At 39.2% G+C, this 23,954-nt stretch overlaps 1 protein-coding gene across 3 annotated transcripts in view; it reads left to right on the forward strand.

The window, feature by feature from the left end:
• Window positions 1–23,954, forward strand: part of ASB11 (ankyrin repeat and SOCS box containing 11) — a 115,786-nt gene that overhangs the window by 36,955 nt on the left and 54,877 nt on the right. For 2 of the 3 annotated variants that reach the window (XM_021007365.1, XM_021007366.1), the window contains exons 6-7: window positions 368–559; window positions 6,954–7,546. The exons of the other annotated variant lie outside the window; for it this stretch is intronic. In XM_021007365.1, coding sequence (XP_020863024.1) covers window positions 368–559; window positions 6,954–7,078 — 317 coding nt within the window. In that variant the 3' untranslated portion in view covers window positions 7,079–7,546. Of the gene's footprint in view, window positions 1–367; window positions 560–6,953; window positions 7,547–23,954 lie in introns of those variants that run through there. 3 annotated transcript variants of the gene reach the window in all.

Below are 23,954 nucleotides of genomic sequence, written 5' to 3' on the forward strand. Positions count from 1 at the left end.
CTATGCTTTGCTAGTGTAGCCTAAGGATGAGGGCACCTTTCCATCTGACTTGCAACAAAAACTTTCCATGTAATTCGAGCCCCTTTAGAACTGGGACTACAACTTCTCTTTGTTTCCCAGTGATTAACATAGTGCTTTGCACTATTGTAAGCACTTAATAAATGTTTTTCATTCATTCATTTATGCATTAATTCTACTATGGAAAATTGATCATTTTCTGAGAAATGTGTCAAACACTTACTGGCAATTAGGGTGTCCCCAACTGTAAACTCCAAACTTTAGGCTTCTCATTCTTCTCTATCACATAGTTTGAAATTTTTGTATCTAAGTACTCAGTAATATCTTGTGATATGTCTGTTCTTTTAAGGAGCCAGTGTTGACCAAGGCAAATGGTTAGATACCCCACTGCATGCAGCGGCCAGGCAATCCAATGCAGAAGTCATTGATCTGTTAGCAGACTATGGTGCAAGCCTGAGACGCTTAAACCATCAAGGCAAGTGTGCTCTTGATCTGGCAGCTCCCCAGAGCAGTGTGGAACAGGCACTCCTTCTCCGGGAAGGTAATAAGCTCGCTCAATGCTCCCCTCTCCCTTCTGGTTTTATCTCTAGTCTTTCCTCCAAGCTACTAGTGCCTTCCCCTCTAAGATTACCTTCCATCTATTGTTTGTCTTGTATATATATCTAATTATTTACATGTTGTCTCCACCTTTAGAATGTATGGTCCTTGAGGGCAGGAACTTTTTTTTTCTTTTCTCAAAACAGTACCTGACACTAGTAAGCACTTAATAAATACTTTTCTACTGACCAATGGACTAATTGTTTAAGTCGTTTAACAAGCATCTGTTAAATGACTATTATGTGGCTGGGCATTGTTGTAAAAGCTAGGAATAAGGGAAATGGGTGCAGGGAGTTTTGGTGATGGAAGGAAAGAATAAAAATCCTATCACTACTGAGATTTCTTAAATGCTTTTTTCATTCATTCATTCATTCATTCATTCATTCATTCAATCAGCTGGTAGCTCATAATTGTTACATAATAACCAAGGGCTGGATCTGTAGTACTGATCTGCTATTGCTATTTTTCTCTAGTATGGAAAAAAAATAATAAAGGAAAAAAGTGATCTCACTATAAGAGTGAAGAAATACTCTACCTTGACCAGGATATAAGCCCACTTTGAATTAAATATGACTATGTTATATTTAGAGGAAATCCAGAGGCAAATTAGAAATAACTAATTTAGGAATGATGAGAACAGAAAGGACTTACTCTGAAAACACTGACAGAATGTGCCAGTCGCAGTGCTGGCCAGTTACCTTTTATACAGATCGGGAAGTAATTGGTGGAATTTTATTCCCAATTACTTCACCTACATTTTCATTATTTGTTTGAAGAGGCACATGTAATTTCCTAGACAGACAAAGGAAATTTTTTTAATCCAAGAAATAAATTCTAAAAATATTTTAAACTCTGCCTTATTATTGAACACTCATCTTTTTTCATGTATAGTTAAGTTCTGATTGACAGGATAGGTCACCCTGGGCTTCATCCTGAGCTCCATTATTCTTTGGAACATATTATTCCACTCACTCCTACATTTTCTAGTGGGTGCAGAAGAATATTGCATTATACAAACATCATTTCCTTTGTACTAGAAGATCACTTAAAGAATTTCTTGTTTCTGATTTGAATTATTAAACTTAACCACTATGTGTTTACAGCCTTAGGGTTTTTTTTTTCTAAAGGTAATTTGTGAATTCTTTCATTGAAATTTCATTTTCTATTTTCAGAAGATCTGGTCATTTCTCTTCTATCCTTTCCTTTGTTATGACATTGGTGTTTTTTGTTTGTTTTTGTTTGTTTGTTTGTTTTTTGTCCTGTCATGTTCTTCTGGAAGGGCTATGATCCTTAGGCTGTCTCTGTGCAACCTGTTTTCAAGATCAGTATGTTTGGCTTGCATAGTGAGCATATTTTCTTTTAATGTTATTATTTTTTGCTTCTATTTTTCTAGATTGTCTTTCACTTCTGTGTATTTTCTTCCCAATCTATTATTATCTCTTTTGTTTCTTGATGAGGCTTGCCGCTGTAGATTCCAGTTTTTCATTTTGCCATTCTGCTCATTATTTTTGCTTTGTAGGCCATAAATTCTGCTCTCCTTACTTCTCATTTCTCTTTTGAACGACTCATAAACATTGTGTTGTAGTTCCATATTCTCTTCAAATGCCCCAGGGTCCTCTGACTTATCAAGTGTTGAATCATTTTCCTTTGTTTTGCAGTATCTATTCATAGATATCTAAATGCTTTTTACTAGATCTGTTACTGTTTTTCCTGTTGATTTATCTGTTTATGTTCAAGATCTTTGAATTTTCTTTTTTCTGAAATCCTGGTAATTTCAGTCTTTCTCCCCCCCCCCCCCGTTTTCCCCATCACTCACTTTGTGACTCCCTCTCTTTGTGTTTTCCTTGGGGGTGGGTATCTTAAAGCACCTCAGCCTACTTAGGTCTCTGCCTCATCTGACTTTTGGGTGGTCAGAACTGGCCCCAGCTGGATCCTATGTTCTTTCTCTCAGGCTTGGTAGAGTGGTACACAGCCCCCAAAGTGTACATTTCCTGTCCCAATCTCTCTATTCCTTAGTGTTCTGCCCTGGCACTGGCAGTTCAGAGCTTTGCAGTGCTGATTCTATAGTGTTGTGGCCCCTCAGGAGGCTTTTGTTCCTGATGGACTGTGGTCACCTAGCCATCTGTCCCAGTCAGAGTGAATTCCCACAGCTTGAAGCTGGGGTCTCCATGGCACTTGAAAGAGGGAGAGGGGACCAGGGGAAAAAAGTGGGTTTTATTTTAAGCTTGTGTTGTGTTCTTGAGTCTGTTAGTACAGCCTTACTGCCAGAGAGGGGTCAAGTGAGCTCAGAGTCGGAAAGTGTCAGTTTATGGGCTTTTTTTTTTTTAAATTATGTTCCAATTTTTTTCTCACCTGTTGGACTTCCCTGAGTTTTTCCTTTTCCTGGCTAAACAAACTTGGCTTATTTAACTCATCCTCATGTGAACTTAAGGCTCTTTACCATCCTAATTGTCCTCCTATGGACTTATCCTATACTATGACACCCAGAACTTAACACAATATTCTAAATATGGTAAGAATAAGGCAGAGTACAATAGCACTGTTACATTCCTGGTCCTACACACTATGCCTCTTTTAATGTTACCTAAGATATCATCATTAATTGTCATTTCACATTGTTGATTCATATTGAAATTGTAGTCTACTGAAACCATGAGCTCTTTTTTAAGATTTGTTTTATACTTTTGAAATGAAAAATTCAAACTGTAAAATGTAATTTTTTACATTTATCCCTATTACATGTCTTATTTATTAGCTTTGGAGCAGTAATCTAACCTAGTCACAATCTTTTGAGAACCTGACATCCAGTGTAACTATCTTTGTGTTATCGGAGAGTTTGAAAAAGATGATATCTATGCCTTTATCCGAGTCATTGATTGAAATGTTCGGTATATAGTACTGGGTGACCCTACTGGAGACTTCCATCGAAGCTGACATTGAACCATTAATGACTGTTCTTTGAGTCCAGCCATTCAGTCAGTTGTGAATATATCTCATTTTTCTATCATTTTCCAAAAGAATAGATTCAGATATTTTCTCAAACACCGTGCAAAGTTCTAGGCAAACTATATGTACACTATTTCCTAGTTTAGTAACTTTGTCAAAAAAAGGGAATAAATTTAGTCACCTATGACCTATCTTTGCTGAATACATGATGACTTGGTGATTGCTGCATCCTTTTTTTTAGATAAGGCAATAACCATCTCCTTAATATTGCCAGGAAATGAAGTTGAGCCATTAACCCACAGATTACAGATCCACTTTGCTTGCCTTCCTTGAAAACTGGAAAAATCCCTACCCTTCTCTAGTCCTATAGCACTTCAGTCATTTTTCACAACCTTTCACATATCACTGATGATGACTCAGTAATTGTAGTGTCCAGGTCTTTCAGTATCTGAGGATGTTCACCTGGACTGAGTGACTCAAATTCATCCAGGGCACAGCGATGATCTCTACTACCTGAAGATATGGGATATGAAGAGCATATCCCATAAGCAGTTTTCATCTTATTATTTGTGCTCCCAATACCATTCTCTTTGGCAGAGAAAAGAGGAACAATTTTTTCAGCATTCATCATTGTCCCATCCACCCCCAGCATCAGTCATAGACTTTCTTTGAGCCTCCTCCTTCTCTCAATAAAGCACTAAAAATATTTGTGTTGTAGGCTTTCCTCACTAGCTTCAATTCATTCTAAGCTTTTACACTCCTGACATTATTGTGACACAATTGTGACAATTTCATGTATTCATCTTGTTACCTGTCCTTTATTCCATCTTCTGTACATATATTTTAAAAATCCAAGTTGGTTGGTTAGTTCTCTGTGCATTTATAGCACCCATCTTTCTTCTACTTTAGAATGATTTCACATCTATTCCTTTTCATTTTAAGGCCCCTTTGGTTTTACAGACACCAGACAAATATATTCTTAAAAGCCTTTATTAAGTATATGCCATCTCTGGCCAAGAATGTGTCATTCCTGTAATTTAAACAAGTACTGAACTAGATATTCTCTAATGATTTAAGCAATTATTTCCTATGCCTCTGTAGAGAAAATTTTTGTCCTCTTAACTGTATCTCAATTCAAAATCACTAAGTTTGTTTCAAAGAAGTAGGATCATAGAATAATAGAATCATTGTCTAGAGGTGGAAGGAACTTTGGAGATCATCTTGGCCATTTCCCTCATTGAACAGATGAAGAAATTGAAGCCCAGAAAATTGAAGTGACCTACCTAAGGCCATCCTCCCCAGCCTCAGCAGAGTTGAAGTTCTGGTCATAAATCTAATGTACCTTTCTCACTACACCATGCTGGCTATGAGTATCATTCATGAGGTGACACATTTCTTGCTTAGTTCTATCAAAAATGCTCCTAGGTCCAAAATTTTTCGTTTTAGGATTATAGGATCTCAGAGTCAGAAGAGGCCATCTATTGCAGCCTTTGCCTTAATAGGGATCTCTTATAAACAAATTCTTCTCTCCTCTCTCATCTTTAAATGTCACAGTTTGATGTAGAAGGAAGAACTCTAGGTATATCAGAGTTCACTCTAGTGTCTGAAATTTTCTAGGCAACCTGGAATATCTGTCTTCATTACCATCCTCCAAAGAAGTTTAAGTCTGGCAACTGCTCAAGAAGCCTTCCCTGTCTTGGGCCCCAAGATTTTAAATAAAACCTATTGATCAATTCTCAAGGTAAGTTTCCAATCACATGGAGTTCTTGTTGGCCCCAGCAACCTAAACCTACCTCGCCTATTTTGATCATGCCCATGTCTCCCCAAGTTTTCTAAAGGGATATTGGCTTATATGGTAGACTTCTTTTCTAAGAGGTATTTCTCATAGATGATGAACTAGATGAATAAGCATGTCAAACATAAGTGAAAGTCAAATTAGGAAGTGAAAGGATAGAAAAATTGCCTCCCTGCACTTCTGTTATTCTATCTACAACTCATCATCTCTTGATTTACCTGTATTTTTGAGTCCTCCTAGCTTATTATTCTGGGACACTTCCATGGAGAAGCAGCTTCCTGGTTCATGAAGCCTCAGATAAGATGACCACACAGGGACACGTGACATTTGGGTAGAATATATTGGAAACGGGGAGAATTTGAACTTCTTCCCACACATTTCCTGCTTAGTCCTCACAGCAATAACATCAGAAAATGTACATCAGTATTCTCTCCTTGTATGCCTCCACCTTTGTGTGGTAAGGATGAAGAAACGTTTCATGATACATTCTCCAGCACAAAAGAGCATCTCTCTTTTTCTTTTCTTTTCTTTTTTTTAAAGAACAGCTCAATCTCATAGTAACCTTTGCTGTTGTCGGTGTTGTCATATTTCTTGCTTAGTTCCATCAAAAAAAGCTTCCATGTCCAGGTTTCCTTTATGAAGCGTCTTGGCTGTAGCACACATTACCCAGGTTCCTTGTTGGGAGACTCAAAGACTGAGATCCAGCCAATGCCACCTAGTGGTCGGTGAAAGACTTTAATCCCTCAAGGTCTCCCCGTCAAGCCTAGGTTTGGTATTCCTGCAGACACAGGGCTATAGATAGCCACCTCCATCTCTCAATACTCTGTGTTGAGCTGGGTAGTGTTTTCTCCCAAACTCCTATCTACAGCTGTTTTCCAGATGCACAACTCTGTCTTCAGACCTCTATAGGCCAAATAATTTCATATACATTTTTCCTGTTCGCAAACTTTTACTGCTAGGATAGGCTCTATTGTCCATATGTGATATGAGAAGTCTTTATAGGAACAACTTCAATGAGAGAATGACATCTTCAATTCCTTAGACATTAAGATGTTTTTACCCACACTGTGTTAATAGCATATATTTGCATTCCTAACTTGCCTCTGGTAAACCTCATCCCTGGCAACACTCTGGTCACTTAAAAATCCATTAAAACAAATACTTCCTTTCCATAAAGAATAAGCATAGGCTATCCTTCCCATTTATGATTTTTTTTATGCTACTCTATAATTCCTGTTCTGAAAAGAGCTTTTTTTCTTTTTAAAATTTTATTGATACCTTTTATTTTAACATTATAGTGATTTCAGCCCTTCCCTCCACCAGACCAATTCATCCCCTTGTCAAAGAAAAACAATTAAGCAAAAGCATCCAATATGTCAACCACATCTGATGGTGTTTACAGTATTCAGTTCTAGCAGTTCCCCACCTGTCTGTGCTGGGAAGGGAGAAATGTTTCATAATCTATTCTCCGGCACAAAAGACCCTTTTAAAAAGAGTAACTAAATGCCACAGTAATTCTTCCTCTCGTTAATGCTCTCTGACTTTTCTTCTGCCTCGTATGTATTTCCATCCTCATTTTTTCCCCCTCCTCCTTTAGGTCCTTCTTCCCTGGCTCAACTCTGCCGTCTGTGTATTCGAAAGTGCTTGGGTCGATCATGCCATTATGCTATCTACCAACTGTGTCTTCCAGAGCCACTTGAAAAATTTCTCTTGTATCAATAGATAAAAATCTATAAAGCAGAAAGGTGTCTGAAGAAATAGATGACAGCTTTACTCTAGATATTTAGTCAAGCTTTCCTGCAGTTACACTTACAGATCTCTATAGGGACTCAAGCAATTCACTACAGGAAAATGTTGATTCATTCTTTCAGCTTACAGAATGGGATGTGATGATTAATTATATCTTCTGGCTAACTGATGGGGTAAACAAAGTTTTTTTTTTAATTTAATTTTAGTTTTTATTGATGAAAACTTTCTAAAACATCTTTTTTGTCCTCATTGCATACAATGTAGTGAATGTAAGAGAAAATTTAATGATTAAAGTTCTTATAGTAAACTGGGATCATCACTGGGAACGTTTGTGATCATTATACATTACTGAATATAGGTGGAGAAGATTAAGATGAATGAATGTTGTCTTTAGTACATATTCTGAAAGTTTCTTTTTTGAATAAATCTCTGGTTATTATCTGTTTTGGGGTCATCTTTTCTTTTTCTGATAAGAGACGATATGATTAAAAAAATACCCCACACATTCTCGTTAATTTAGTAGTCTCACCGAATCTCAAGGTTGGAAGGAACCTCAGACCTGGGTCATGTAAATTCAGCCTGTATCTCATCAAGAATTTCCAGACAGTAATGAATTAACATACATGTCAAGAGAGCGATTTATTTAGAACTTGTTTCCCTTGCTTATAGCAGAATAAAATAAATTCCTCTTGATTTTGACTGCTTTCATTTTAAAAATGACCAATAGAAACTGTTAGAAACTTTCTAAGCTTACCTTCAATTTGCTCTATTTATATCTAATTATTTATAAGTTGTTCTCCTCACTTTGCCCCCGTCCCCCTATGTACCACACACTGCACACACATACTTCTTCCACCCCACTAGAATGTGAGTTCCTTGATGGCAGAGATGGGTTTTGCCTTCCCTTGTGGTTCCTTCTTTTAGTATAGTGCCTGGCACATGGTAAGCTCTTAACAACTTTGTATTGATGAATTGATAAACTGATTGATTGATGAAGCATCCAGGAGGAGCCTCTTACCCAAATGTACAGGCACTTCAGGCAGAGCTGTTAACTACTCATTTTGGTGACAGGGCAAGCAGCATATACCATGTCCTCAAATTAACTTTGTAATTAATTATGTGAAAGCAAAGCAAATATTAATTAAGGTAAATTCAGTTGAACAGGAGTGGAATTCAATAGTATAAAGGTTCTTAATCTTTTTTGGTCTGTGTCATGGACCCTCTTGAAAGTCTGGTTGAAGATAATTAACCTTTTTCTCAGAATGGTATTTTTAAATGCATAAAGTAAAATACATAATATTAAAAAGAAAACCAATTATGTTGAAACAAAGATGTAATTTTTTCCATCCAAACTTAGACTCCTTGAAGTCTATCCATAGACCCCTCACAGTTCACGAGCCCCAGCTTCGGAACCCCTGTTAGGGTGGCTCACAGAATGGATTTTAATAATATTCAGGATATGGCAGCTTCCTACTTTAACCAATTATTCTTGTTAACTAGGTGCTGCGTTCAGTTGTTTCTGCACTGCTCAAGGAATGCATGTGCTACATTTTTATGCCTTTTTTTTAAAGCTATGTTGAGAAAAGGAGGAAGTCCCCCAAAGGTTAGGACTGCTGCTTAAGGCATATGGCAAGACAATAAGACATGAAAATATAGCTACTTAACTCGTATTTTACTTTTGTCTGCCAAGGAGGATGAAGACTGAATTTGAAAGGAGAGAACAAAAATGTCCAATAGGGAGAGTTGGAATCCAAGAGAAATAAGGCTATAGTAAGAAAGCGTCTTATTGCAGTTCAGTGTCCAGCAAGCTCAGCTGAATTACATCCCAGGGTGCTGAAAGAAGTGGCAGGCTTGTGAAGGCTGAGTCTCTGCTAGGGGGAACATGGAGAATGAGAGCAGTGCCACAGGACTGAAGAAGGGCAAACACTGGCTTAATTCTCATTAAAAATAAAAGGAAGGAAGGGGATGCTTTACAAACTATGAGCTAGTAAGATTTTCCTTTGAAGTCCTGGTAGAATTCTATGGTATATTAATAAAGATGACTTATTGTTAAATGGATTTGTAAGGGGGAAAATTGTGCCGTCTAAATTTTGGGGCCTTGGATCAAAGCCTTGGCCGCCCTATCTTAGTTACAGTTTTAACTAATACCTGTTAAAGCCTCGAAGGATTCTTTGAGCATCCTTATTACTGATAGATAGCAGCCTGATGATTTTTAGAAATAATTACATAGTGAAGCTAGGCGTGCCAACTGCCAGGATGATATTTCTTCTGCAAGGAGAGACTCAAAATATTAAAGAGGTAACACCAAAGAAACAGCTTTTCTTATTCTCATTGTTGATATAAATTTGGAAAATAATAATTTGATAGATGTTTTGACTTGCAAAAGGTCTCAGCGATGTTGTCATTTTAACCCCTTAGTACCTGAATTAATATTAGCTTCCAAAAATAAATAAGAATAAAATCTTACACATATAATGAAGTTATGGACTTTTCCTTATTCAACTGATCCTAAACCTGTTGCCTAATAAACTTGAATATAGCTCCTGGAAACCTTCTTCTATGCTTCCTCACCTTGAGAGTGCTCAGTGAGTAAATCTTGGGGAAAAGACAACAATTCAAGCTTTACAATTTCTCCTGTCTGGAGTCATATAGTCAAAAACTTTCTATTTATTATTTATATATAATTACATTTTTTGAGACAGCTATCATCTAGCACTGTGTCTTGATGATATTGTTCATGTTTTTCACCATGTTCCTCTGTTAAGTTTTTACAAAGAAGTTTATATTCTAAAACCAGGGGTGGAGAACCACATGTGGCCCTCTAGGTCCTCCAATGTAGCCCTTTGATTGAATTTGTGAAGTCTGGATTCTGTCAAAGGGCTGCACTTAAGGACCTAGAGGGCAACAGGTAGCCTTTCCAGGCTGCAGGTTCCCCACCCCCGATCTAAACCAATGGTGACCTTTTCTTTCTTCCTATATATAACTTTATTTGGCAAGGGGATAAAGTGCTAAAATAGTTCCTAGTCGCTTTTGGTCTCATTGGGTAGGTGATTAATGTATGCGGGATATACAGGCGTGAGATTTCTTTGTAACTTGCAAGCTTTTAGCCTTGTTGGTTTCTTACTCTTAAATGAATTTTTTTTTAATTAAGTAGTATTTTATTTTTTTCCAATTACATGTAAAGACAATTTTCAACATTCATTTTTTTGAAAGATTTTTGAGTTCCAAATTTTTCTTCCTCCCTCTCTTGCCTCTTACCTCTCCAAGATGGTAAGCAGTCTGATATGGGTTATACATGTGCAGTCATGTAAAACATATTTCCACATTTAGTCATATTGTGAAAAAAGAAATAGAACAAAAGGAAAAAAAACAAGGGAAAAAGTGAAAATGTTATACTTTGATCTGCATTCAGACTCCATTAGTCCTTTCTCTCTGGATATGGACAGTATTTTCTAACATGAATCTTTTGAAATTGTCTTGGATCATTGTATTGCTGTGAAGAGCTAAGTCACTCCTAGTTAATCATTGCACAATGTTGCTATTGCTGTGTACAGTGTTCTCTTGGTTCTGCTCACTTCGCTTTGCATGAGTTCATATAATTTTCTGACATCTTTTTCATAATTTTCCTCTCCATGCCCACCCTTCCACTGAATTTACTAAGTACTGAAGTAGATACTGGAAAGTCTTTGAATAAATATATTTTATATTTACTCATCTGTCTATGTGTTGTTAATTTTTTTCTTTGTATTCTCATTGAGGTGTTTAACAACTGTTAATTGAGTCAAGTTCTTCATAGATTGTCCAGCTTCCTTTCTCTGCCACAGGTGTCTATATGTAGACCACTGCTATTGGTAAATGTTTAATAATAGTTAACATTTATATAATGCTTACTATGTGCAAGGCACTAAGTGCTTTACAAATTTTATCTCATTTGATCCTCACAACAACCTTGGGAGGTAAGTGCTATTATCATCCCTATTTTACAATTGAAGACACTGAGGCAGATAGGTTAAATGACTTGCCTAGGGTCACATAGCTAATAATAATAACTAACATTTATTTAGTGTTTCCTAGGTGCTCAGCACTGTTCTAAGCATTTATGATTCTTATCTCATTTAATCGTCACAACAACCCTGGGAGGGAGGTTCTTCATTATTATTATTATCATCATCATCATCATCATCATCATCATCATCCTTATTTTACAGATAGGGAAACTGAGGCAAACAGAGGGAAGTGACTTGCCCAAGGTCACACAGCCAGTAAGGTCTGAGGCCAGATTTCAACTCAGGTCCTTCTGACTTCAGTACTGGTGCTTTTCTGTTTATGATGAGCAGAACAATTAGGAGAAGACTCATATCTCATAAAATGATGTTCATTGTTGCCTTTGAATAAATAATAAAATCAACTTTGCCTACTCTTATTTTTCTCTCCACTGAAAACCTGTTTACCATCCTTCAATTTAACTGCAACTTTCTTTTTCCTCTCTTGATTTTTATAGTGATTATGTCAAAATTGCTGTGATTCAGTTTCTCTAGTGATATGCCCATTCATCAACACTGGACTAAGATCTCATTGTTAAAGTATTAGGATTTGTAGATCACATAAAAACTATGTGGTGCTGCATTGCTGCTACACCCCCATTCTCCTGCATTGCTACTGTCACTGCATAAGCACCATGTTTTTCTTTCTTTTCTGGGTTGCCATGGCCAAAGAATCATCAAATGGCCAGCCTACTGCTAATGAGCTTTCCCGCAGTGAGCAAGGCTGGTCCTTGGATAGCAGACCTAGTCTATCACTCAAACCTTTTCAACACTGTAGAACCTGGCAAAGTTTGTGCTACACGAGCATAGCCTTCAGGAACCCAGGGTCACTTCCATGGCATGATGAGACATGGAATCAGTCGTATGCAGGAAGTAACAAAGGGGGGATTAGGAGCATAAATGATTCAGGACTGAACAACTCTTGTATGCATTTCCTGACATGTGTCTGAACCCCTGGGTTTTTGGTTAGTTCCAAAGCTACCCCAAGAAGTTCAAGTCTATGCCAAGAGACTCAGGATAGTGTGCGTTCTTCCTGGTACCCAAAGGTAGGTGAAGAATTGACACCCTCTGGTGGAGCGCTTAAGTCACTATTTGGTGTTGGGTTGGCACCTGTAAAAGCGACATATCGTAGTGGGGATACTCACCAGTACAAATCTGATCATATAGATCCTTTGAACTGGGGAGTAGGGGATCTTCTAGGATGTAGGTTAGGGAAAATGAGCAAATGAAAGAGTTTATGTAAATTATCTCTGATGTGCCTTCCAATTCTAAAATTCAGAGATTGGCCCATGCAGGCCAGTCAACCAATTTAAATACATGTTTCTTGTGTGAAGTTTAGCATTTACAGCTAGAAGAGCCCTAGAGACCAACAAATTAAAGAGTCTCATTTTGCAGATGAAGAAACTGAGGCCCAGAGAGATGGAAGAGTTGGTGAGGCAGGATTCTAACTCAGATATCCTGATTTAAGATTCAGTGTTCTTCCCATTGCCATACACTGACTGCCTCTCACACCTCTGGTTGACTTAGTTAATGTAATAAATATATTCCTAAACTATGGTATATGAATATGATTTTCATAAATGGAATCATATTTTGAATTAATCAAAAACATTTATTAAGCACGTGCTCTCTGCCAGGCACTGTACTAAGAGTGAGGCACACAAAGATGAAAGTAAAATATCCTGTCCTCTAGGAGTTTACATTCTAGTGGGGGAGACAACACGTACAAGTAGAACTACCTGCATGATATCACTATGAACAAATAAGACTTAAATAAGAAAACACATGCAATGTGCTTTGTAACCTTAAAGCATTATGTAAATTCTATCATTATTATTTTGTACACATAGTGAAAGTGAATACCAGGTAGTTTTGGGAGGGGATACAGCTGTATCGGGAAAGGCTTTATATAGAAGTTGGCGCTCAAGCTAAGTTCAATCAATCAATCAATTAATAAAATTAAGCACCTACTTTGTGCCAAGCACTTTGCTAAAGTGCTAGGGATACAAGAAGAGGAAAAAGACAACCCTTGCCTTCAAGGAGCTTGTAATCTATGGGGAAGGGAGAAATAAACCAGGCATTTGAAGAGGTAAAAATGAGAAGGAAGTATATGCCCGGCTTAGTGGACAGCCAGTACCAATGTTACAGAGATAGGAGATGGTATGTGATTTGTGCAGAGGAGCAAATAGACCAGTATTTCTGGAGAACAGTGCCTAGAGGAGACTAATGTATAAAAACATTAGGAGAGTAGGATATGGCCGTATTGGTAAAAGCTTTAAATGCTAAATGGAGGAGTTTATATTTGATTTTTTTTTTTGAGAACAGAGATGATATGGTCACAGTTCCACTTTAGGGGGAAAAGTCACTTTGTTGGTTGTGTCAAGAGTGAATTGGAGTGGAGAGAGACTAGATGTGGGGAGATGAAAAAAGAAAAAAAGAACTGCAGTCCTGCTCCAGAAAGATCCAGTATAATTTCCTTTTAGAAATAATATGGGCACTTTAAACAGGATGGAAACATAAACTTCATTCAAAAATGTTTTAATAGCCGCAAGAACTCAAAATAATTTTTTTTTTTTGGCTAGGCAATGGGGTTAAGTGACTTGCCCAGGGTCACACAGCTAGTAAGTGTTATGGGTCTGAGGCCACATTTGAACTCAGGTCCTTTATCCACTGCGCCACCTAGCTGCCCCCAAGAATTTTTAAAATAATTGTGGCTAATATTAAATTCCAAACCTACCAAGAGTTAAAGCAAGGAGTTCCTACTAAAAGGATAATGATCTCATTAAGATGATGATCTTTCAAGATGATCTGGTCACATCATGCTTATAGTTCAGTTTCTGTGTTTCTGTGTGTTTGTGTATGTTTTGTTTTGTTGCACTTGTATGGCTATTGCAATAATTTAAGACTGAAGGGATAAGGGATCTGAACTAGGGTGGTGGTATGTGAATAGAAACGGAGACGGAGGCAAGAGGTATTCTGGAAATAACATTAAAAAAACAGAAAAACACACCAAACTTGGCAGCTGGTTGGATCTACAGGGTGAATGAGAGTGTGGCATTGAGGATGATACTAAGGTAGTGAGCTGGAAGGATGGTGCTGCCTTTGACAGGAAGTTTAGAAGAAGGTAAATTGATGGGAAAGATGAGTTCTGTTTTGTGTATGTTGAGTTTGAGATATTTGAAGAACATCCAGATGGAAACGTGCAATAGGCATTTGGTGATGGGGGACTGGAGCCCAGGCAAGAGATTAGATAGGAGAATTATCACGTAGAGATTAGAACTGAAACCCTGGAAGCTGATGAGATGAGCAAACGAGAGGGCACGAGTGAGTGAGACAAGAGAAGAGAGAGCCCATTACAGAGCTTGGGGGTAACCCACGTATAGGGGACAGGACATAAATGTTGATCCACAAAGGAGACTGACCCATAAAGAAGAGAACCAGGAGAAAGCAAGGTCACCAAACATGGGGTAAAGACTGGGATAAGGATTTGGCAATTGAGGAGTCATTTGTAACTTCCGACAGAGCAAATTCATTTGAACAATGAGGTCAGAAGCCATCCTGCCAGGGGCTGACCAACAAATGAGGAGATCAACAGGAGTTTGGCTGTGACAAGGAGGAGAGACATTGGATGTAGGATGAGGACATGAGGAAACGGAACAGTCATGAAGGGCTTTTTGTTTGTTCAATTTTAAAGAATGGGGAAGGCTTGGACATGTTTTCAGGTAGAAGGGGAGGAGAAAGGATAAGAGAATTAAACATTAGAGAGCTGATGATTTTGAGGGGGGTAGCTGCCAGGGATGAAAGAAGATGGGATCAAGGGCAGGCTTTGGTAAGGAGAAAGGCTACCTCTTCATCATAGCCTAGTGAAGACGAGAGAATAAGGGATGGTGTAAAATAGTGTAGAAGAGGCATCTAGGTGGTGCAGTGGATAGAGCACTGGCCCTGGAGTCAGAAAGACCTGAGTTCAAAACCGGACTCAGACTTGACACTAGCTGTGTGACCCTGGGCAAGTCACTTAACCCCAATTGCCTAGCCAAAAAAAAAAATTAGTGTAGAAGAGGGAACTAATGAATGACTTTGTTTTCTCAGTAATATACAGGGATGGTTCACTCCTGAGAAGGAGAGAAGAGGGTAGTGTGGGAGGCTTAAGGGAAAAAAAAAAGATTTTGAGCAGCTGTTGTGGGGAGTGTAATAATTAATTAGAGAGGAATAAAAAGATCACTTTGCTGGCCCATTCAAGATAATCAATTATATTTACCAGTATTTCAAACTCCCATGATCGCATCAATGTGAATCCTCCCTCCATCAACATATATCCCAATTTTTCTGAACAACATTGCTGCGTCTAAAAACCTTGTCACTTTGCAGTCAACCTGGTTATAAACCTCTGGATTTAGTGGGCTAGTCCTTGGACAATGCACATGGACACCATCAACAAGCTCATACTTGAAGTGTTTCCAGCTCAGTAGGACCACTAGCAAGAGTTCACAGAACTCAGGTGCAGCCTTTGAGAACCCAAGGTCACCTCTGTGCCACGATGAGATGTTAGAGTTGGGCATCAGTGGAGGAGACATTTGGTTGGTGGTTGTACTTTGTCTCAAAGGGGACCCAAATGTTGGCGTCAAGGTTCAGGGTGTCTGACTGTTGCTGATCAGACAATATGAGCTGGGAAGGCTCTATCACAGGTCAGGCACAAAACTGTCCATATGAACATGTGGAATGGAGATGTCTCTAAATTTGCACATCCCACATTTCTTTTGAGCTACTGCAATTCTGCTTTGCTCATAGAACACACCCTTCTTTGAGGCGGGCACACTATGCCGGGCAATCCTTTGCCAATATCTCCAATGTCACATAATTGATTCCAAAGTTCTTCAGAGAGATCTTGAGAATGTTCTTGTATCACTTCCTCTGACCTCCTTATGAGTACTTGCCTTGTGTTCTTCGTAAAATAGCCTTTTAGGCAAACATTTGTTTGGCATTTGAATAATGTGACCAGCTCATTGGCATTGTGTTCTTTGCAGTAGAGTTTGAATGTCTGCCAGTGCAGCTCAAGAAAGGACCTCCATGTCCAGTACCTTACCCTGTTGGGTGATCTTCGTAATCTTCCTAAGACAATGCAAATGGAAGTGATTCGGTTTCCTGGCATGGCGCTGGCAGATTGTCCAGGTTTCACAGGCATACAACGATGAGGTCAGCACAAAGGCTCTGTAGACCTTCAGTTTGGTAGGCAATCTAATACCTCTTCTTTTCCACATTTTCTTTTGGAGCCTCCCAAACACCAAGCAATGCATTTGTCAGCCTCATCATCTTTGTGTACATCCCTGGAAAGTATGCTGTCAAGGTAAGTGAACTTTCCACTTGCTGTAACTGATGGTTTCATGGTTTGGTGCTGGAGGGTGGGGAACCTGTGTTTTCTTGGTGTTAATTGTCAGGCCAAAATTAGCACAAGCTAAGGAGATATTTACATATATATGTATGCACAGATATGCTGATAAATGTTTAATACCTGCTTCTCTGGTTTAATCTTTGTTATTAATATTTTTTCCATCACCTTCTTAAATCTAGATAATCAACAAAACAACCAAACTCTGATTTGTTGTATTCACTGATTTTTTTTTGGGGGGGGTGAGGCAATTAGGGTTAAGTGACTTGACCAGGGTGACAGAGCTAGTGTCAAGTGTCTGAGGCTGCACCTAAGCTTAGGTCCTCCTGACTCCAGGGCCTGTGCTCTATCCATTGTGCCACCTAGTGGCCCCACATTCATTGATTTCTGAAGTATAAATGCACTGGGCAGCTAGGTGGTACAGTGGATAGAGTGCCAGCCTTGAGTCAGGAAGGCTCATTTTCCTGAGTTTAAATTTGGTCTCAGGACCTACGTGTAACCCTTAATCTTGTTTGCCTCAGTTTCCTCATCTGTAAAATGAGCTGGAGAAAGCAATAGCAAACCACTCCAGTATCTTTGCCAAGAAAACCCCAAAAGGGGTCACAAAGAGTTGGATACAACTGAACACCAAAAATACACTGAAAGTTTAACAATTGTTTTTCCAGACCCAGTTTGATCTGGCTCTATTACACCCTTGTATGGATGTCATCTGCAGTCCTTCTCCTCCTTCTAACCTGCACCAGAAGTAACATACAGGATAGCCTTTAAAAACTGGATTTATACTTATCTTTCTGGGTCGTAAGTATAGTCCTTCCTGGGTGCTAGGAATGCTCTAGAGCAAAGCTTCATAATCTTATTTTTCTGTCATAGACCCTGTTGGTTTTCTGAAACCTAAGGACCCCTTCTTGGAATAATGTTTTTTAAATGCATAGCATAAAATATATAGGATTACAAGTGAAACCAGCTAAATATGAAATACAGAAATCAAAATTTAAACACACACACATGTCCCTCCCCCCAAGTTCATAGACCCCAGGTTAAGTCCTCCTTGGCTAGATGAACTCTTGTAGTTTTTTCCCAGTCTTATATTTCTTCTAGAATTTAGTAAAAAAAAAAAAAGGCCTGCCTTGGTTAGGACCTTGCTTTACCAAACCCCTAACCTCTCCCCTACTATTTATCTCTCCCCTAAATGGCTCTTTCTCTTCTACCTACAAATATATTTAGGTTTCTTGTAGCCTAAAAAATTAACCTTCCTTTCACCATCTTATGTACCACCTTATCTCTCTCTTCTCTTTCACCCCCACACTTGTTGAACCTGTAAAAAGAGTCCTGGGTTTGGAATCATTAGACCTTATTTTGTATCCTGACTTAATTATTTATTCACTGTGTGACCTTGGATAAATCACTGAACTTTGGGTCTTTGTTTTGATATCTGTAAAATGATGATGATGATGATGATGATGATGATGATGATGATGACAGTTAGATGGTACAGTTAATAGAGCACTAGACCTAGAGTCAGGAAGACCTGAATTCAAATCTAAACCTCGGACACTTCCTAGCTGTTTGACTCTGGGCGAGTTGCTTCACCTCTAACTCAGTTTCCTCATTTGTAGAATAGGGTCAATGATAGCACCCATCTCCTCCGGTAGTTATGAAGATCAAATGAGATAGTATTTGTAAAGCGCTTTGCAAGCCTTGAAGATATATGTGTGTGTGTGTATGTGTATGTGTGTATGTATATGTATATGTATATTTATGTGCTTGTTATTAATCTGTAAAATGAGGGGGCTAAGCCTGAGACTCTCTAAAGTTCTTCCAGCTCTAAATCCTATGATCCTTCAAGTGTAGTCTATATTCACTGCCTGTAGTTCCATTATGCCACCCCTCTCCCCCGTTCTCATCCCCCCAAATTGAGTCTAAGATTAAAAAAGGTTTAAGTTGGGCAAGGCGGGGAGTCTCATAGAAGAGCCCTCTAGCAGCTTGGGGCCAGGTGGAAGCAGCAGTGAGCAGGTACCAGGTCCCCAAAGGTAAATTCAAGCCTTGATGTGGCACCTGATGGGAGAGGGCCAGAGATTGCCTCTGAGGCTGCGGGAGTGGTCAGGCAGAGAAGGATGTGTGTGAGTCTAAGCTGTTCCTTCCTAGGAAGTGTACTGTGTGTGGGGGAGGGGGTCGGAATGAACTGTTAGAACAGGGAAACGGCCCAGGTCACCAAGGCTGAGATCCAGGAGTCGGACAGGGGAGAAGTCTGGGTGAGCAGGTCAGGAGTAAAAGCTGGGGGTTGGGCAAGGCGAGTCCAGGGAATAGGGGAAGGGGTGGTCAATAGTAGTCTCTCCCCCCACTCTGCGGTACAGAGGGTGATCATCTCAGTAGCTCATTGCGTTTGGTTTTTGCCTTTATCTCCAGTGCCTAGGATGGTGCCTGGCACTAAGCAGGCAATGAATAAAGCCTTATTGAATCACTAATGAAGAGCTACGGGACTTGGGTTCAAATCCCCGCTCTACTTCTTTACACTGTGACTATGGGGTTCTTTGTTTGTAAAATGAAGGAGTGGACCTGATTGGTCTCTTCCAGCTCTAAAACTATTCTTTGGTCCTCCTGAGGTCTCAGGGTCCTCACTGGATCTCTCCCCTAGAGAGACCTCTAGAACACAGCAGTGGAAACACCACATACCTGACCATTCCTTGGCCCCTCTTCCACATCTGACATTGTTTTCCATCCCTAACTTCTTGGTCCTCTGTCCTCTTTTGGCCATGGAAGCCACTATACTCTCCTGGTTCTCCTCCTACCTCTCTGGCCACTCTTCCTCCCCTTTTATTTTTTTTTGGCAATTGGGGGTAAGTGACTTGCCCAGAGTCACACAGCTAGTGTCAAGTGTTTGGTCTGAGGCTGGATTTGAACTCAGGTCCTCCTGACTTCAAGTCCGGTGCTCTATCCACTGCATCTTCCTCCTCTTTTTACAACTCTTCTTGCCTCCACCTATGACTTAAATATCAGCATCCGCCTCCAAAGTTTTCTCCTTAGCCCTCTTTTCAATCTATACTTTTTCCTTTAGCAATCTTACCCATCTCCTTGGCTGCAAATATCACCTCTATGAGGGTAATGCCTTGGCAGAAAATTGTTAATATAAGGACAGAAATTGTTAATACCAAATGTAATGTTACCTGTTGCTCCCTAAATGACTCTAGCAATGTCAGAATGTCAGTAGCATTCCTACCCTTAAGATAATGAGATTGGGTTGAGCTGAATCAGGCCTTAAGTCACATCCTGAGATCTCACCTTGTGGGGGAACTAGGCTCAAGTTGGATCTAGGCCTCTGATGTCCTCGCCCCCTGCCACTGGGTCGTTATTTGTGTTTGTTGTGTTTGGCCTTCCTTCTCAAACAGGGCCATGACAATATGGAGATGACATGACTTGCAATTGACTTTGATTCGAGGGAGGGCTGTGCAAAGTCACCAGCCTCAGTTTCTCCTCCAGAGCCATCTGGGTCCAGTGGCCAGATAGTCATCAGGACGACTGAAGGTGGTACAGTTTGAGATCCGTGGCGTGAAGGGCAAAACAGCCAGAATGAAGTGGTTTTCCTTGTCCAGATTACCAATGGCCACTGGGGTCCCGTGACCAGGCCTGCTACCTCACCTGTCTCCTCCTAAAACTATACAAACTTTATCATGGGTCTCTTTGTTTGGGAAATCCACTGGACCTCCCCCAGCATGGTAGGTTTGCTACCCTGTTATCTCAATTAAAGACACTTTATTCCTCTACTCATGGCTTTAATTTATTTCAGGACTTGACACCCCAAATCTACCTAGCGTTTGGCTGCTACATCTTTTACTGACCTATATTTCCCACTACTCAGTCAACATATATACTTGGATGTCTTATCAGCATTTAGAATATAATATATCCCAAACTGACCTAATCATTCTCCCCAGCCCCCAACCCCTACCCATCACAATCTCCTTCTCCTTCTGACTTTCTTTTTTCTTGGTGATCTGAAGGAAAGCAATCAGATCGTTGAAGGAATTTGATATCATGACATTGTTTTATATTACTGTAGAAGGGGAGAGGGCTTTATAGGCAATTTAAAGTTATTTTGAAGTTCCTTTTATATATTCCTGTTATATGTATATCTCATTCTAATCTTAGATCTTAAGGGGAAATTGTGGCATAGTAGATAGAGTATTGACTTTAGAGTCAGGCAGCTTAAGTTCTGAGTTTAAATTCTTTCTCTTTATGACTTTGGACAAGTCATTTAATCTCTACGTGTGTCAGACTACTTCTTAAGAGTTACCTGCTCTTTTTTTGTGGTGGCAAAGAATTGGAAATTGAGGAATGGCTGAACAAGTTGTGGTATATGAATGTAATAGAATACTATTGTGTTATAAGAAATGATGAGCAGGCAGACTTCAGAAAAAACCTGGAAGGACTTGTATGGACTGATGCTGAGTGAAGTGAGCAGAACCAGGAGAATGTTTACCCAGTAACAGCCACGTTGTGCGATGACTAATATTGATAGACTTAACCCTTCTCAGCAATACAAGGATCTAAGACATCTACAAAGGTTTCATGATGGAAAATGCTATCCACATTCAAAGAAAGAACTATGGAGTTTGAATGCAGATTGAAGCATACTATTTGCTATTTTTTTCTTCTGTTGTGTTTTGTTTCCTCTTCCTGGTGGTTCCTCTTATTGGTTCTAATTCTTACTTACAACATCACTAATGTGAAAATATATTTAATAGGAATGTATATGTATAGCCTACATCAGATTGTGTGATGTCTTAGGGAGGGAGGTGGAGAAGGAGGGGGAGAAAAATTTAAAACTCAAAAGCTTGTGGAAGTGATTGTTGATAAATCAAAATAAATTAATTGAAAAAAGAGTTACCTGCTAAGTCTCAGAGGAGTAACTGTGATCCATTGGTGAAGGGAGTCCCCACACTAAGAGTCTGCTATGCTGATGAACTCACAGATCCTTCATATATGTAAACTGGACTTAGGGACTGTATTACATAACAATGTTTGTATAATAATAACTTGCCCTCTAAATTTACAAACTGCTTTTCTAATAACAACTCCCTTATCCCATCCCCCAATTCCCCACTGTGAGATAGGTAGCACAAATATTAGCCCCATTTTACAGATGAGAAAACAGTGACTTGTCCATGGTCACACAGCTCAAAAGTATTAAAGTCTAAAATTGTGACTGGGTCCTCATATTTCCCCCCCAGATCTAGTGTTTTTACTTTGTACCTTGCTGAGGAATAGTTCCTTTTCTTCAAGGAGGTCAGAAAGGGCAGACCTTACTGAAAGCTGATTTTATCTATGGAATGACAGAGATTAAAGGTTTATTAAATCCTTCTCAGGTATGGTAGGGACCATCTAAAAATATTGTCTGTGTGAGTCATAGATTTAGCACCGAAGGGAGCACAGAGGTATGTAGCAGATCTGCTCATTTTAGAGATGCGAAAACTGAGACAGAGGAAAAGGACTTGTCTGCGGTCACACAAAGTACTGCTAGATGGCGCCATAGTGCACACCAGGCCTGGATTGAGGAAAACTCATCTTCCTGAGTTCAAATCCAGCCTCAGACTTTTACTAAATACGTAACCCTGGCAAGTCACTGAACCCTGTTTGCCTCAGTTTCCTCACCTGTAAAATGAGATGGAGAAGGAAATGGCAAACCACTCCAGTATCTTTGCCAAGAAAACCTCATATGGGGTCACAAAGAGTCAGATATGGCTGAAACGTTTCGACAACAACAGGTGATAAATGGAGAAACAGGATTCAAATAGTTGCTCTGACTGCAAATTCAGTGCTGTACCCACAATATCTCCCACTTGGAATGTGCCTCCCATTAGAACATCAATATGAATATGGGGATTTCTAATGTTTGGGGAATTTCAATCATCTTAAAATAAAGAAATCACATAACAATGCAGTCTTTGCTCACCAAATGTGACGTGGTTGGAGTCAGCAGAGAGCTGGTTTGGAATCCTGGATCTGGTATCTGTTAGCTGTATTACTCTGAGCCAATCACACACCGTCCAGGTGCCTCAATTTCTTAATTTGTAAAATAGTAACAACAACAACAAAAACAATAACAATAATATCTCTGCACAACCCATATCAGATTGTTTGCTGTCTTGGGGAGGGAGAAAAATTTGGAACTAGCAAAATCTTACAAAAATGAATGTTGAAAATTATCCTCACATGTAATTGGAAAAAATAAAATGCTATTTACACATGCACACACACACACACACACACACACACACACACATATACACACACACACATCTCCATGACCTTACAAGTTTATGCCAAGGAGTTAGGATTTGAGAAAGTTAACCTCTTGACCTCATGATGCAACACCTCCTGGTAATGTGATCTCTGCTCAATCTGGTGGATTTCAGTTTTGCCCTCTCTTAGACCTTTCCTGGAACTGGCTACCTGTTTGGATTTCTACAGCTTCTCTGTATACAAATCAAATAAGAGTGAGCTTAGATGGCAACAGAGACGTAAGTAAGTTTGCTAATGTCAGAATCAATATTTACAAAGAGTTAAATGCTATCAATAAAGTTGAAAGCTGGATAGAGAAGGGACCTGCAATTTTGTTGGAACAAGGAATGATTTATTTAGCACCTACTATGTGCAGAGTGCTTTAAAAATATTTCAATTGAACCTCACAACAACTCTGAGAGGCAAATGTAATTATGACCTGCAGTGTAATAAAATAATAATAATAATAATAATGTGTCAGGCACTTTGCTGAGTACAGGCCCAGCACTCTGTGCACTATGGCGCCACCTGGTGGTCTCTGTGGGGGACTACTGGAGGAGGAAACTACCAATGTAGACTGGCACCTTCTTTGAAATTTATAGGCTAAGCTGCCTAGGGCACTGAAAGTTTAAGTGATTTGTCTAGGGTTATACAGGCCCTAAGCGTCAGAGGCAAAAATCAAATATAAATTTCCCTAGATCTGAGGCAGGCTTTCTGTACATTACACCACAGTGTCTCTGAAAACTAGGTATTTGTTAATAAAGCCGAAGGCAGATGATTAGAGGTTAATTTTGAACTGACTTGACCTCAGTGGTTTAAAACAGTTCTATCATGTTTGCATGGAAGGGGTATCTCCTTCATTCTAACTGGATTTTTTGCATTCAACTCTCAACTCCCTCTCCTAACCCTATTTATATTCTTCATGGATGATGGTCTCATTTTATATGTGGAAACTAACACAATATGCTTCAGGTCAATTTAAAAACTCTCCCAGGACAAGGCTATTAAAAAGGGAAATGTTCATTAATGCAATGGAAAGTGTTTGGGGATAATTTAATAAAGGCTTATTAACACAAATTTATAGAATTTATACAATGTATAATATATAACATAATACAAATTTATAGAAGCAGGAAAGGAC

The sequence above is a fragment of the Phascolarctos cinereus genome, unplaced genomic scaffold, assembly GCF_003287225.1.
Source record: "Phascolarctos cinereus isolate Bilbo 61053 unplaced genomic scaffold, phaCin_HiC Scaffold_726;HRSCAF=1367, whole genome shotgun sequence".
NCBI lineage: Eukaryota > Metazoa > Chordata > Mammalia > Diprotodontia > Phascolarctidae > Phascolarctos > Phascolarctos cinereus.